This window comes from Alligator mississippiensis, chromosome 7, assembly GCF_030867095.1.
Source record: "Alligator mississippiensis isolate rAllMis1 chromosome 7, rAllMis1, whole genome shotgun sequence".
Classification (NCBI taxonomy): domain Eukaryota; kingdom Metazoa; phylum Chordata; order Crocodylia; family Alligatoridae; genus Alligator; species Alligator mississippiensis.
Window position 1 is genome coordinate 56,524,933 of NC_081830.1, and position 15,805 is coordinate 56,540,737.

The 15,805-nt window shown below is 41.6% G+C and overlaps 1 protein-coding gene across 4 annotated transcripts in view; it reads left to right on the forward strand.

The window, feature by feature from the left end:
* PLS1 (plastin 1) overlaps positions 1 to 15,805 on the forward strand; it is a 73,746-nt gene that overhangs the window by 24,624 nt on the left and 33,317 nt on the right. For 2 of the 4 annotated variants that reach the window (XM_019491857.2, XM_019491858.2), the window contains exons 2-5: positions 2,012 to 2,217; positions 6,691 to 6,799; positions 12,235 to 12,398; positions 15,060 to 15,189. In XM_019491857.2, the coding sequence (XP_019347402.1) occupies positions 6,730 to 6,799; positions 12,235 to 12,398; positions 15,060 to 15,189 (364 nt within the window). In that variant the 5' untranslated portion in view covers positions 2,012 to 2,217; positions 6,691 to 6,729. The remainder of the gene's footprint in view (positions 1 to 2,011; positions 2,218 to 6,690; positions 6,800 to 12,234; positions 12,399 to 15,059; positions 15,190 to 15,805) is intronic. The other 2 variants (XM_059730997.1, XM_019491856.2) reach the window with 2 other exon arrangements.

A 15,805-nucleotide genomic window follows, 5' to 3' on the forward strand; every position in this document is an offset into this window, starting at 1 on the left:
AGATACAGGGGCACATGCCCCCCATGCTCTCCTGGGGTGTGTGCAGCAGTGGGAGGTGCCCCCCTGCATGCCCCAGACAACCCACTTGCAGCTCTGTCCTGTGCCCCACTGTGGCTGTGCAGTGCCTGCCCCAGCCCCACTCCCTCCCTTACTGTGGGGGCCTTGATCTGTCCCCTATACCGCTTCCATCCCCTCTTGCCCCTTCCCCCACAACAAACTTACCAGCCTGACAGTGCTTTCCAAGCTGCTGGGCCACATATCGTCAATTGGATTTGTATCAGCCAATACGGCTCATTAAAAATCAGCCATTGGTATCGACCCAAAAATCTCTATTGGTGCACCTCTGAGGATCTTATTTTTCTTTATAACATGCCTTTTCAATTACAGCGGGTATTTTCTCATTTTTGTTTTATGGGGCAGAATATGGAGTCTGTCAGTCTTTTGCAATTGTGCAAATAATTGTGGATAAATTATACCTTTTAATTAAAAAAAAAGTCCAGCCCCTGATGTTAGCAGTCTCTTATGCATTAAACTCTTCATATATTTAAATAGTTTTCACTGACCTCTTCAACTGTTTTTAAAATTAATTTATCACATTTTTTACACAGTCTTCTATGTGGTGAGATGCCATTGTTTGATATAGTGGTGTTTATATTTCATGTGTGTATATACACATGCATGCACACGCACACATGCACGCACACACACAGACATGAAATTTCCCTCTTTCTTTGAATTGCACCCAAGTATCTTGATGGTTAAATTTTAGCTCCTTTTGGGGCTGAAAACTTATGGTTTTCTTACTAGGTCTGAATGCTGAAATCCCATGAAGATATAAGTTATAAAGGGTATAAGATTCTTTTTAATGTACTTTGCATCCAATTCAAATGACATGTCAAATTCCTCTGTGTATTTAAATTTCATATTTCATGTTTTATATTAAGGGAAAGTGGTATTTAGGAGCAGAGTTAGTAAATTCACTGATCAGTTGTATTTATGAACAAAGAGCTAAGAGGCTGGGCTCACAGTAGTGAAAAAAGGCTGAACTCCACCATTTATAGAATCTAGTTGGTATGAACCTCCAGTGAATCTTCTGTTCATTCTTCTGCTTTATAAAAGGATAGATTTAATCGACTTTAAATAATGTTTGACTATTGAGTGTCTATCCAGGAATAGTTCTAATTAAGTGGCCTTTAGCTATAAACTCCTTGGGACAGGAGCATTGTTGCCTTACATTGCTGTGAAACGTCTTCAGGTAGCATTTTGTTTCTATACTAAAAATAAGTAGTAAGAATGATTTAGCATTAGCTCTGACATCTGATCATAAAGGAACATTTCAGACTTGGAGAAAGGACCGTCTTAAAGACAGCAGAAAATGGTTACTTAAATAATACCTTAGCGTAAGTCGGCTGTTTCTGCTGTTTCAATAGGAGGGGTTTCATGAAGCTGACCTCTGCTCAGGACATTCTTTTAAAGAATTCTAGATAAAGGATGCCAAAGGTTAAACTACAGTGATTTTTTTTTTTTTTTTTGGTATTAAATCTTGCAACACTTTCTGTCTCAAATCTTCAGAATACAAGCAGAGAATTTCCTTTATTTTTAGTCCTTTTGTTATAGATATCTAGTATTTGATTTAGAAGCTATAACATTTCTGTACAACATTGAGTTGGAGAAGCCAGTTAATCTGGATCTGATTTGAAACTACAATTTTAAAAAAGATTAAGAGCTAGAATGAGAGAGACTGGGTGTTTGCACCTGGACCAAGAGAGGTGCATCTCCAACAGCACACAAAAAGAACAGTAACAAAAGAAAATGGTTTCTGCAGGCAGCACATTGTGATGATGCCCATTATAGTTACAAAGGCAGCTGCTGCTTGAAAAGGAAGCAGATGAATTTGAAACGCAGACTAGGGCAGAGATGAAAAAAGAAATTGCCAATTGCCTGCAGGGATGCGGGGAGGGGGAACTCTTGGTTCTCTTTGTCAACTAACAACCCTATTTTTTTCTGACAGCTGGGTGGAAAAAGTAGATACTATTTGGACTCCTCACTATATTCTCAGCTGTCACTCAACCAGGGACACTCCATCACACACAAAGAAACATCAAGAAGCACTTTCTGTGTCACTCCTGTTAGATGTGGAACAGTTTGAGGAAATATCTCTGAAGCTAAGTACAGACAGTCAAAAAGCCCAAGGCTGACTCAGTTAAATTTTTACAGGTTAGTGTAAGTTGCGTAGATTGAACTGATAAGCAAATGAACAGACATTCACTTTTGATTCCAGAACACAGCCACATACCTGCAGTGGCGCAGGCCAGAAGCTGGGGGGCACTAAAGCACACCTCCTTGCTCATCTGGAACAGACAGCTTCGGCCAAAGCTGTCCTGCCTACCCTTCAAATTGGAGTTTGCAGGGGAAGTGCAAGGCATCCTGAGATTGGGGGTGGGGTGGGGAGCAGGCTGAAGTAACTTGAATCTGGAGGAGATCTGGGACAGAAGTTCAATAAACTGATTTCACCTAAATCAATTAAGTCTGATGCTATATCCATCCAGGTTTATCTTAAACTGGTTTCAGACATTTTGAAAGTGGTTTATGTGCACTGAACTTCTGTTGTGATACAGATTTGAGCTGGTTTTCAATCACTTACACTGGTTTATGTGTAATTTCTGTCCCTAGCCTGAGTGACTACCCATGTGATGTGAACAACAGACTCAGTACAAAATACCGTCTGTGGATTTGTGGCCAGTTTTAGAATTTGGTTCATAATAGGTACACTGGGGTTGTGTTTATTACAGTAGTAACTTTAGGGATTTAATTGTACCAACACAAGGAAAGATAGTCTCTGCCTTGCTGTAAGAGTTTACAGCGTAACTAAGGGCCTTGTTACACATTTCACTTTGAGCTGCCCAAACGTTCATCTGTGTTAGTACTAGCTCGAGTTTGGAGCAGTTGCACATTAAAGCTGAAAACCTTCTCTGACTGTTCCCAACCTGCACAGCTGTGATTTGCCACAAGAGGCCTGACAAGCAGGTCCCTGACTAGGAGCTACCACTGTGAGTTGCAGCTACAGGGCTGGTGGCCAGGACAGACTTCTATTTCTGCCCTAGGTGGAGATGAGAGATGGATTGGGAAGGGTTACAGGAACATGAGGCTGGGAGGAAGAGAGTTAATGGGATAGGGGTGAGTAATGAAATGGGGGTGGGAGAGGGATGATGACAAGAAGGAAGTCAGCCACCGAACGATGAAATAAAGTAAAAAAAAAAAAAAAAAGAATTTAAAAAGAAATACAGAAATAGGAAGTCAATTATAGAAGGTCTCATGTTTTAACCAAGAAATTGGGATTTGGGATTCAGGCGTGGTCATGCTTCCAGGGGTGGCTGGGAGGTGGGACTGGTGAGGGAAGGTGCTTTTTGGGAAGCTGTTGCCTCTGCCCTTGACCCCAGAAGGAAACCCCAGCTCATGGGGACACAATCCAGCCCCCTACTTTGTTTACACCCACCTTTTTAGACCACACTCTTGTGCCCATGTCCTGCAACCTGGCTAGCTGGCATGTAGGGCCATGCAAAGCTTTGGTCCCTGATTTGATCTGGCGGATATTCAGCCTGATTCAATGGGCAATCTCCGAATCCGAATTGAATCACAGGGCCCTTTAATCTCTCCAAATCGGATCGGAACCCTCTGAATTGATTCAGAAAAATTAGGTGATTCAGACAGACACAGCTTTAAATGTTTTTTCTACATACCTCTAGGTAGCAGGCGGCTCGTGAATGCTGCGATGCTGGGGTGCATGGGCGGTTCCACAGGAGCGTGGGGGGGCTCCCCAGGGCACTCGGCAGCAGACTCCAAATTGGACCAGAAGCACTTCCAGTCCACTATTGGGTCTGCCAGGGAGCACACTGGGGGGGCCCCTCTATGCCTTCTCTGGCTCAGTGACTGGTGCCTCCTGGGTCTGTGGTGGCACCTGGGGTCTCCCCGTGGCTAATTGCCGAGCCGGGAGGGAAGGGGTGGGGACAGCATGCTCCCTGGCAGACCCATACTTCCGGTCACTTCTGGTTTCGCTGCCACGCATGCAGGGGGCTCCCCTGTGCTCCTGTGGGATGCTCCATGCACCCCAGCATTACAGCATTCACAAGCCATGCTGGTACCTCAAGGTATGTAGAAAAAACATTTAAAGCTGTGTCTATGTCCAAATCGCTGATTCTCCAAATCGGCATTGAATCTTTGGATTTGCATACCTGGGGCCAGGAGGTGGAGCTAACTTGGTGCCAGAACCACCCCCTAGGCAATAGAGTTCAGGGGGTGAAAAGTCTGCTTACAGAGAACAGGAGTTTGGGGGAGGAAACAATCCATTCTAGGATTTTGGCAGACTGCAACCTGGGCAGCTCATCTATGGGGTGGCCTCACATTAATGGAACAAAAACTAGGTAACGCATGTCAAAGGTAAACCTGCCCTGGATAACTTTGAGCCATCTAAAGTATGCTAAAAACTAGTTTCAGGTGTTCATATGTAATCCAACCATAAGCCACCTAAAATTACTGTGTAACAAGGCCCTAAATAAGATAGATAAAGAGGAGAGGAAGTAAAAGCAAGAGAAGTAGTGATATGGCCAAAGGCACACAGCAGTTCGGTGATAGAAGCTACACATAAAACCCAGGTCTTCTGATTTTTTGTTACTGCCCTTTCCACTAAGATTAACTTCAGCTCTAAGTAAAGCATACAGTAATAGGCCATTAATTACTATTATTTATGTGCACCTTCAATGGAGGTACAGTTGCTTATAGAAAATCTGAATTTGACTATGGAACCACTGATATTAATGGAAATATTGCTATTGCTTTACATAACAATGGCCACACTGTTCCAGACAGTTCTGGTTTTCTCTAATAAAAAAAAATTGCAAATTTTCTGATTTAAAAAAAAAAAAAAAAAAAAAAAAGCAAAATCCTCATTTTTCCATGATTAAAATTAAACACCACTCATATACAGGTATCAGTTGAACACAATGTTTTATTGATATATTTACAATTTCAAAGCAATCTGGAAGCCAATCAGTGCCTCAGTCACTAATAAAATAAATTCTAAATACCGATACATGTTGGCATTTGATTTTGGGCTTTTTATCATGGAAAATCAGAGCTTCCCCGCCCTCTTCGTTCGCCAGGACATAGGGCCAGCTGTGGCTGTCCCTTGCCCGCACTGCTTTGTAGTGCTCAGCAGCCCTGATATGCTGGTGCTCTGCCCATGACATTTGCCCTTTACTCCCAAGCCACAATTCCTCAGCCCTGCCAGTGCCTCTCACTCCCCACCCCCAGCCCTGCTGCCATGGCTATGGGGCCAGGGACCACACAGCAGTGCCCAAGCCTGTGGGAGGCAGCGGCTGCTGCAGCAGTGTGGAGCCCGGCTCCCCCGCCTCCCTGGGTGGCACAGCCAGGGGGGGTTGCGGTCTGCCCACTGCGGTCTCAGGCTCCCTGCCCTGCTCACCTTTCTCCAGGGCCTTCACAGCACAGCAAGAAGAACCCAGCACAGCAGCGCAGAGCGAAACTGGGCAGGGAAGCTTGATGCCATCACCACAAGCCCTGCACCACCATGATGAGGCACCTGCTGCCCACCTGGCAGCAGTGCAGAACACAACTCTGTGCCACCATTCCCACTGCTGCTGGGTGGGCAGGACATGCTTCACCAGGGTGGTGCAGGGCTCACAGTGTTTGCAGTGAGTTTCCCCGCCCCTCTCTGCCCTGCTGGGCCGAGTCTTCCTACTGGGCTGTAGAGGCCCCAGAGGGATGGCATCAGGGCAGGGAACCTGAGCCCACAATGGGCAGCCTGCATCTACCCCAGCCCCATGCACAAATCTGGGGGGACAAGTGTCCCCCATACCCTCTGTGGGGGTGTGCACAGCAGCGGGGAGCCAGCCTGCCCCACTGCCCCTCCAGATGAGCCATCTGCAGCTCCATCCCTCTCACTGCCTGGGCCCTGCAGCCATGCATCCAGGCCCCAAGCCCCATGTACCCCCTGACTGGGCAACAGCCCCACCCCTGCCCAAATCCCTCCCTCTCTCACTATGGGGGCCTCAATCTCCCACCTCCCTTCCCCCGCCCCCTTACCTGTAGGGAACTGCTCTCCAAGCTGCCTGGCAGCCGTGTTCATGTGTACACACCCACATGCACATGGTGCCCCCTACCGGATCCCCTCCTGCTCCCCCCAGCCCCTTGGAACTCTGTCAGCCTGCAAAGGGAAACCCATTGTTTCCCCTGTTTTTCTCCTTTAAAGGAAAAAATCTGGGGTTTTCTCCTTAAAATGAGAAATTCTGAGTTTTACTGTGTTTTTCGGTGGGGAACGGAAAACCCAGATCCCTGCTGATAAGATACAAATCTGTTGTTTTCTGTCTCTTTTTCAGGAGAAAAAAGTAAAAAAATTAACTGTAGGGACTTTTGTCTGTGGATCCAGCAGGGGCTGTAAAATGCTGCCTGTTAAGGTCCTTACAACAAGAAGGTGATGGGTGCAGTGCACTGAATTTGGGAGTTCAAATGGAAATTATGATTCAAACTTTCTTTATGGACTGTGGGGGGAAGGGCAGAATTGTGCCAGTGAAGAATGTGATTTGTTCCAGTGTCATACCTAGTTTTTCAACATCATAGTTTTATAGGCCTCCTTGGAACAGACACTTTATAACAATGCAATATTATTATTGCTAGGTAGAAGGAATTGAAGACAATTATTTTGGCTGTTTGAAGATGGAAAACAACATAACTACTATTTCTCGTGAAGAGCTGGAAGAGCTAAGAGAAGCATTCAATAAAATAGGTATGTTTTACATGCAAGAATGTAAGCATCATACCTTTACCAAGTTTATTATATATTTTTTACTCTTAAATGGATTCAGTAAGGTTAAAACCTACGTATATTTTATGAACATGACATGTCTTGCCTGCATTTCTAATAACACTTAAAAAATGAAAGCTGTATTATTGATTGATTGATTGAATTAATTTGTTCTGCTTGCTTAATTTATACACTTCTTTCAATGTGGACAGTAAAACAGAGTTGCCAGTTTTATTTTTGCTCCTGGGTAGTTTCATTCTTGTGTTTTTGAAGGCTGGACAATATTACGATTTCAAATTCAGTGGCTTTAATCCAAATATATTTCTGCTTTCAGAGTCCAAATTTATTAGGATCTTTTAATTTGGGGACAGGTCTTAGTGAATTAATAATTATTTCTCTTGCACCTAGTTAAGTCCAATTTACATTTTTAAGTAAGATTAACTTAGTGATCCCTGATATTGCATTTATTGAGAGTCAGTCATGTTAATGATTAACTCATTATAATTTCACGTGCTTAACAGGGTCTTTGCTGTTAAGATCTAAAAGCAAACATTACATTCTGAATAATTTCTTTCTGTATTAACTGACCTTCATTTCCAGACTTCAGTATACATGTGATTACTTAAGTTTATATGTTTTTCGCTCTTTGAGTCGTTTTAAATGAGTCTGAAGTGATCCTGACTAAAATACATGTATCCAGTATGAGTAACCCAGAGTTTGTATTGACTCTGTGCTGCACTTCAGAGAGATACACAAGTCTTCATCATAACTGTAGATGACTAATGAGGTTGTAGATCCTATAGTAGATGGACCCTTCCTCGGTTGACTATAAGCCAGTCTGGTCCAGGAGATCACTGGAATTTACGATATAGGAGATGGGAATGTGGAATATGTGGAGGTTCAAGCATATAATAAAAAGAGATTATGCATTTTTCTCTATGTATTGATTTTTGGTCTAGGACAGTGATTCTCAGCCAAGGTGATTCTCAGATGGGGCCAGAAGGGACATTACAAGGTCATCTAATCCAGTTCCCTACTCAAGGCAGGATCATTCCTGACTAAACAATCTCAGCCAAGTGTCTGTCCAGTCTGCTTTTGAAAATTCCCAGGAACTGGCATTCCATAAATTCTGTGTAGCCTGTTTTATGCTTGATCACCCTTATAGTCATAGATTTCCTCCTAATCTCCAGCCTAAATTTCCCCTGCTGCAGTTTGAAGCCATTGTTCCTAGTCCTGTCCCTTATGGACACAGAGCAAAGTCTGTCTCCGTCCTCTCTATAACTGCCCTTCAGGTATTTGAAAACTGTATCAATGCCCCCTTGCCACTTTTCTATTCTCCAGACTAATTAACCCTAGTTTTTCAGCCTTTCCTCATAAGTCTTATTTATGAGTCCAGGCCTCTAATAATTTTTGTTGTTCTGTGTTGAACTCTTTCTAATCTGTCTGCATCCTTCTTCAAATGTGGAAAAGGACTATAAATTTTGACGATAATACTAATATCTAAGACAAATTGCTGGAGCATCCTTTAAAGATTCCAGAATGGCCCATTTTATTACATGGTGCAAAAATCAACAAAAAATAGAGTGTATTGGATATACATTCTAAAGATAACTTGGGATCCCTGCTGGTATCCTTATCACCATAAGGTACACTTCCATACATGTTGTGGGAATGTCCTTTGATTAAATTTCCTAAGGAAAGAAGTTGACAATATATTTGAAATAATGTTGAGGTTTGAGCAGTATTTGAAAACTATGGGATATTACCATATTTATTTTTAATCTAGGATTAAGTTTTTTCTACGAGTCAGCATTGGAGAGGGAAAGCCCTTTGTCAGAGACTTGTTGGGGGTGCAGGTGCTTGCTACAGCCCTGAGCTTAGGTTGGGGTCAGAGTCAGACCCACACCAGCCTCCTGCCCCAACCTCTGCTTGCACTCTGTAGCTTTTGTCTGCCTTCCCCCCTCCACCCCTGTTTACTGTTAGGTAAAGCTTGGCTCTGGCTTGGGCTGGATATCCTCCCAGGCACCAAGTTCAGGCAAACTCCATCCCCTGCTTGGCCAATAAGTAGTGCCATCACTGCTGCTTGTCCCAGCAATGGCTGTACTTCCATGTGCTGTGCTCTGTTCCTCAGCAGGGAACAGAGCCTGAGTAGCATCTGACTGTAAGTGGTGGGTAGAGAAGAGGAAAAGATTGTGGGTAATGTGTTGTAGGGGAAAGAGGCAGAGATTGTGGAGAGTAGTGGGGAGAGACAGAGACTGTGGGGAGCTGGGGTGGGGGGGCAGGAGGGCTCCAGAGGGAAGAAGTGGGGGGGGCAAGGGGGCTGCCTGACCACCACCCCTCTCCCAACCACTGCTTTCCCTGCTGTAGAAGTGGGGTAGGGGATGAATTTAAGACAACCCTCCGATAATTAGACTGTATACCTGGAAAAATTATAACAAATATATTAATTTTTTATATAGAGAATCTAATAATTGGGGGGTCATCTTAGATTTGAGTAAATATGATCATATGAAATTGATCTGCTCAGGGCTTGGTGTTTTTAAAAGCAGCCATCAACACACAAAAAATGTTTTAAAGGAATACAAAAGTAAATCATGACATAGTAACAGCAACAGTAGTATTCTAGTCTCTGAACTAGCAGCCAGAAAAACGGTCATCTTTTGCCAGAGGGGTCTACTGCTCTAGTCTCAAGAAGTCTGGCCTCCATTTGTAAAACAACTGACTACAGAATATCTCAGGCCCAAAATGCATTTATACACATACTTTTTTGCACTGTGATATACCAGAGATCCGGCGCATCGGAGCAGACTCAAATAATCGAGTCTGTTCCACACTCAGGCTGACACGCACCGTGCTGCATCATTTGCAAGTTGTATAAACAGCGAAATGCACATCAGTGCAGAGAAAATGGTGGTGGTTTACTTTTGAACTAAAACACCTTGGATGTGTTTTAGTTCAAAAGTGGACCACCACCATTTTCTCTGCACTGATGCGCATTTTTCTGCTATACAACTGCACACATTGCAGCACCGGGCACTTTTCAAGGTGCCCAGTGCTGCAGCGCATATATGTGTGAAAATGCCCAATTGTTTTCTACACTAATGGTTTTCTACACTCTTCTTTCCTCCTCCTTTCCCCTTGAATCTTGAACGCCTTAATTTCTTTTGGCTTTCCCAATTCTCCTTCCAGCTTTGTCTGTGCTGCTGCCCCATTAGTTGTCAAATACTTATTTATATTAATTTATATTTAATATTCAGATTGTTAAAGGCCCTTAAGGCTATTTGTTAAATGATTTAATGCTTTAACCATTGTTACTGTTTGTAACTGTTGTGACTGTTTGAAATGTAAAAACAGTCTATGGTTTTACATTTTTGGTGATGTTTTGTCTTTTAGTGTTTTTGTTGAAAGTAAATATCAATGAAAACCTCAAACATAAATATTTTTATTACTTTTTAAATGCCACATACAAAAATATTGCATTCACTTATAGCTGTATCTGTAAAGTGATAGACAAAGAACATTGCCCATTACCCTGGAAAATTACCCCTCAGTGAAAATAGAGATTAAAGAATTAAAATAGAAAGTAGCTGAGTTGGTGGCCACATCCAGACATTGTTTCTTCCAGGAGAATCATAGATCACAAAAACCACAACTGTGCAGGTGTTCAGTTCTGTTAGAAAAATAACTCATCTCCTATGCAGTAGAAATCACGCCCAAGAGAATAAATGTCTGTACACTTTCCAGCTGCTTGACTCCCCCTAGGGACCTGGAGGTGTTGAACAGCAGGAGGATGGTCCCTGTGCCTTCCCAGTCACCCCACTGCTAGAAAGAAATGTCTGTTTGTGGCCAATGTATTCTCTGCTCCTCAGTAATTCCTCATAATATTGGCAAGTCAAGAATAATAAAACACCTAGATCAGACATGGCATAAGCTAATATGTATAGAGACAAAGCATTTACATCTGTGCAGGGCATTTTAATAGTGCCCAAATCCCTGCAAGATTTTTTTTTCCCCCTCCGTTTTACCATTCTTTATGAGGCTAGGTTCTGCTGCTGATTATTCTTGTGTAACTTGAATATAGTTCAGTAGTTTACTTAATTATTTGGATAGAAATGGGTAACTACAGTGTTTGTGGAATTTAACCAAGGGGATGCACATACTGGCACGGAGCCGGCCCAGCCTGCTGGTGCACGTCTTTGGATCAGACCAGGTTAGCTCCATGCTAGCACATGGGGCTTGCAGCACTGCAGGCAGAATCCCCATGCTATCGAGCCAGGTGGGCTCCATGCCTCCATGTGCAGCTTCCCACTGGGGTGCTGGAAGTTTCATGTGGATGCACAGAGCTGGTCCAGCTCAATGGTGCGTGAACCAGGAGCCGCATGCCATTGGGCCAGGCAGGCTTTGTGCCTCCATGTGGGGCTTCCAGCACTCCATTGGGAAGCCACATGTAGAGGCAAGCAGGAGCCCTCCCAGCCCAATTGCGTATGACTCAATGCCTCCATATACGATTTCCTGCCTGACCCGATGGCATGTGGCTCCTGGTCCACATACCATTAGGCTGGGCCCGTCTTCCACATGGGGCTTTCAACACTCCAGCGGGAAGCTGCATCCGGAGGCATAGAGTTGTGTGCTGTTGAGCCAGGTGGGCTTCTGCTTGCCTCCACATGCGGCTTCCCTCTGGAGTGCTGGAAGCCCCACGTGAAGGCGCAAAGCCAGCTGTCCCAGCCCAATGGCTCATGGCCCATATCCACCCACAAACCCCAGCGTCCCCCTGCCGTCTTCCTGCCAGGTATCCAGTTAAATGTAAAACAAACTGATAGTAAAATGGGTATCTTGGACATTTGGGTAAAACAGAAAATACCGAGGGTCAAATTCAGCCCTAGTGCAAGTCTCTGAAACTTCTTTGAAACTGAAATAGGGATATACACTATAACTGTATGACAATATTCTAAAATTGATTGCGAGTTAGAGGAGAATGAATAATAGACCTTGGAGTACATGTTATATTGAATAAAATGCCAAATTTTACTGTTTTACAAGAATTTGTGATTTTGCTGTGGCTTCACTTTGGAAAACTTTAAGAGAGTTTCTGAGGAGTGTGTAGCATGATGGGTTCTGACACAATAGAAGTAATAAATAATTGTTTTATTATTATTGAGTTGGTATAAATCAACAGAACTTCATTAATTTTATGATGTGGTGATTTAAAATAGCTGTGGATCAACCCTTATGCATTCCTTCATATTTGGATATATAATACACAGTTTGTTCACTGGGAGAAATGCTGTGTTTCTGTACTGTACCATTTTCTTCCCCTTTTTCTTCCTTCCCTTCCTTCTGTGTTCCTTCCCTTTAGTTATCAACTTGTATTATTCTGTAACACAAACATGAAAAGAACTAACACTTTTATTTTTCAGATATTGACTGTAGTGGGTATGTAAGCGATTATGAGCTTCAAGATCTCTTTAAAGAAGCAAGCCTTCCCTTGCCTGGCTACAAAGTGCGAGAGATCATAGAAAAAATTCTATTTGTGACAGATAGCAACAAGGATGGGAAAATCGATTTTGAAGAATTTGTCTCAGTAAGTAATACAGTCTCGTCAAGCTGCCCTTTAACACAGAGTTATTTGTTTTTATACCAATATTCTAAATTATTAAATTTTACAATGTCTGATGAGATAATGACTAGACTGTATTTTAAAGAGCATATTGTAATGTACTGTAGGTTTGCCTTACACAAAACATTACCTGCTACTGTGTCTGAACTAAGCATAATTAAATTTCATGTCATAGGACATTTGAGTAGGAAGGGATGTGTCCATGATAACTCAGTCAAGAATATAAGGGGAAGGAGGTAGGCCAGTCCTCCAGTAATGTTAAGTGTCTTGACAGGATCATAGGCAGACCTATGTCCTTGGACCAGCACGGCTACAACGTACACCCCTTGAAAAGGTCACAATCCCTGAAAGATTATAAGATTAACACTTGAGGAGTAACAAAATGTGTGCAGACATTCAATGGAAATGTTGTACTTGGCTGCTTTTGGCTCCTTTTGAATCATATTCTTAGTTCTTGTGGAGCCCATTATGTAGTCAAGATCGACTTTAAAGAATTATTTACCAGGCCTGACTGGAAATGTAAGCTTCCAAATTTCCTGAAATCTCTAAGAGGAAAGGTTGGATAGACTAACTTTAGATTTGAATTGCTAGATAATGTTTTGAGAGCAGCTTGTACAGTAATTACAAACTTTTGCTGATTCCTGAATGCGAAGATGGTTATAATAGCAGGATAGTTGATTAACTATTATGCAGATATTGACCACTCCAAAATAAGCTCATCAAGGAAACTAAAATAATCTTTTTTATTTCAAATAGTTAGCATAATGCTGAGATGTTGTAGCATGTTATCTTATATCAGCACATAACCTTTTCCAAAGCAACAAATAGGCAGCTGGTGTGCTAGAGTCATGCTATTTTGCCTAGGACTTTGTTTTTGGTGACTGGTGTGTTGGGTTTTGGTTTTTTTTGGAGGGGGTGGGGGTTAACTATATTCCTCATGTCTCTGCATCTAGCTGTAGATGGCAGAGACTGCTTCTGTGCATGTTGTCCAGTGCCTGGGCATAATAGGCTCGGATCCATGGCTGCTATTTCTATTTAATAGTAATAAATTTAATAATATATTTTAAATCGCATAAGATTTGTACCCTGCAGTTATATGATATGGAGTTCTCTCTAGTTTTTGCTGTGCCCTCTGGGTTCCATTTTTGGAAAAGAATATGAAAAGAAACAAGGCAGATAAGGGTCTTTGGGTAAATCTGATGTCTTTTATTAAACCAACTCAAATTTTAGTTGGTCTAACAAAATATATCAGATTTACCCAAAGAACCTTGTCTGCCTATGTCCTTAGACCAACATGGCTACAACCTACACCCCTGTAAAAAGAATCAAAGAATGGTGCTTGACTTCCTTGTCATTATTTCTCAATTGCTATTACTCCCTGAAATATCTCAAACTGAGCAGGACTTGGCTAGTTTAGTAATTGGATGGGTACCACAAAGGAAAATGTAAATAATAGATATCTGAGTTGTATAGCAGTCTTCCTTCTGAGTCATCACTGAACAAATGTGCCAGGGCAGTGCAAAGACCCTAGTATTGGAGACATTGCCTTTCAGGACAGATGTAAAACAGGGTTCCTGATTACTCATGGTCATTTCAGATCCATTTTTTGGTATTTTTTGAGAATAAAGGTACAGACTTGGTATCCCAAGCAACTTCCACTTTGGATAATTATATTAGCTCACTCGGTTCCCCTTGCAGTCTTAGTTAGAAGAAGTATTCTGTTTCTAGTTGTTGCATTATTGTTTTACTTAGCAGGTTCAATTTAGTCCAGATGAACTCAGAGCTAGTTCAGACAATTCACTTTTTTTTTACTTCCTGAAAGGAAGCAGTATATGCCCCTCACCTTCAGGAACTATTGAGTCCTTGAATTGTTTGTGACACAAGATGCCTATACCATTATGCTGAATCGCTGTGCCATGTTTAGGCCTGGTTTTAATAAATATTTAATCTTAAGGGTTTGTGGTGTTCCATGTATAAGTCACTGGCTGGAGTGTTCATTTGAATGAATTGCACAGTTTCAGATTGTTTTTTTTCCTTGCTCTTGTAAATACTGTAACTTGAATGCAAAACGATTATTGCTGCTGAAACAATAAACTTTTTGCAATTATTTAGGGTCTTTTGGTGTTTCTACAGGATAATTTAATTTGCCCAACTAACTGAATGATAAACATTTGTCTTGCAGCTTATGCTGTATATTTATCAGATTTATCTGATAATTTTCGTATTTTTGGTAAGATTTGATATCCTTCATATTACAAGAGTTTTTGGAGTTAGTATTGTATGACTTGTGCACTGAGAAATAAATCAACTCCCTCTCTCTCTTTTTGTTTTTTTTATCCACCAAAAAATCTATTAAAAGATCTGTATATTGTTGTGAATATATTTGAATAAGTTACATAACTTTGTAAGGATAAAACCTTATCGAGTCATCCAGCCAACAGACTTCCATAATGTAGTAGATGAATAGTAACTAAATCTACCTTGATGGTATTGATATGGTATTCTTTTAGGAAAGGGAATCAAAATAGTTATCAAAACCCAGGAATTGGGTGAGCTTAGTGTTAAATAGTCCTTGTAAATTTACATTCAGTGAGGAAAAGCTTTCTCTTCTATGTTCTATTGCAGATTACTCAGGAACTGAAAAGTAAAGATGTTAGCAAATCATTCCGAAAATCAATAAACAAGAAACAGGGTATTACAGCAATTGGAGGAACTTCACCAATTTCCAGTGAGGGGACCCAGCATTCTTATTCAGGTAAAAAAACAAAAAACAAAAAAAACCAAGAAAAAAACAAATCTGTGTCTTCTGCAATAGGAAGAAAGAAGCAAAATTACATTCTAAAAAATGTTCTCTAAAGCAAACCAGCAGAGGTAGCAGGACTCTTTACTCTGCTATGTAAAGAGCCATTGTATGTGTTTAGTTTTCTTGTTTATGGTTTCGGGCTGCACCAGGAAGAAAGTCTGAATTTTTGCCAGAGCGGAAAATGAAAACAGAACTCTGGTTACAAGTAAAAATTAATGAATAACCATCATTAATGTAATTTTCTGGAACGTTTCAGTAACTAATCTGTGATTATTTTGAAAATCTACTTTAATTATGTGGGGGGGGGTTTAAATGTTGTGTTCATGTAATATTTAGAAAAGAGAATCCCCATTTTCTTTTCTGTGGTGCAGAACTAGAATTAAAAATAGTTGATGGTATCATATAATTGTAGACCTTATAGAGGAGAATGGTCCTATTAGATCTAACCCTTCTTTCTGTCAATGCAGGGTTGTACATTTTCTAACTTTCTTTCAGTCTAGCTCTAAAAGCACCAACTAACGGTAATTTCATCACTCCTAGACAGATGATTTGCACTGCTCATCCTAAT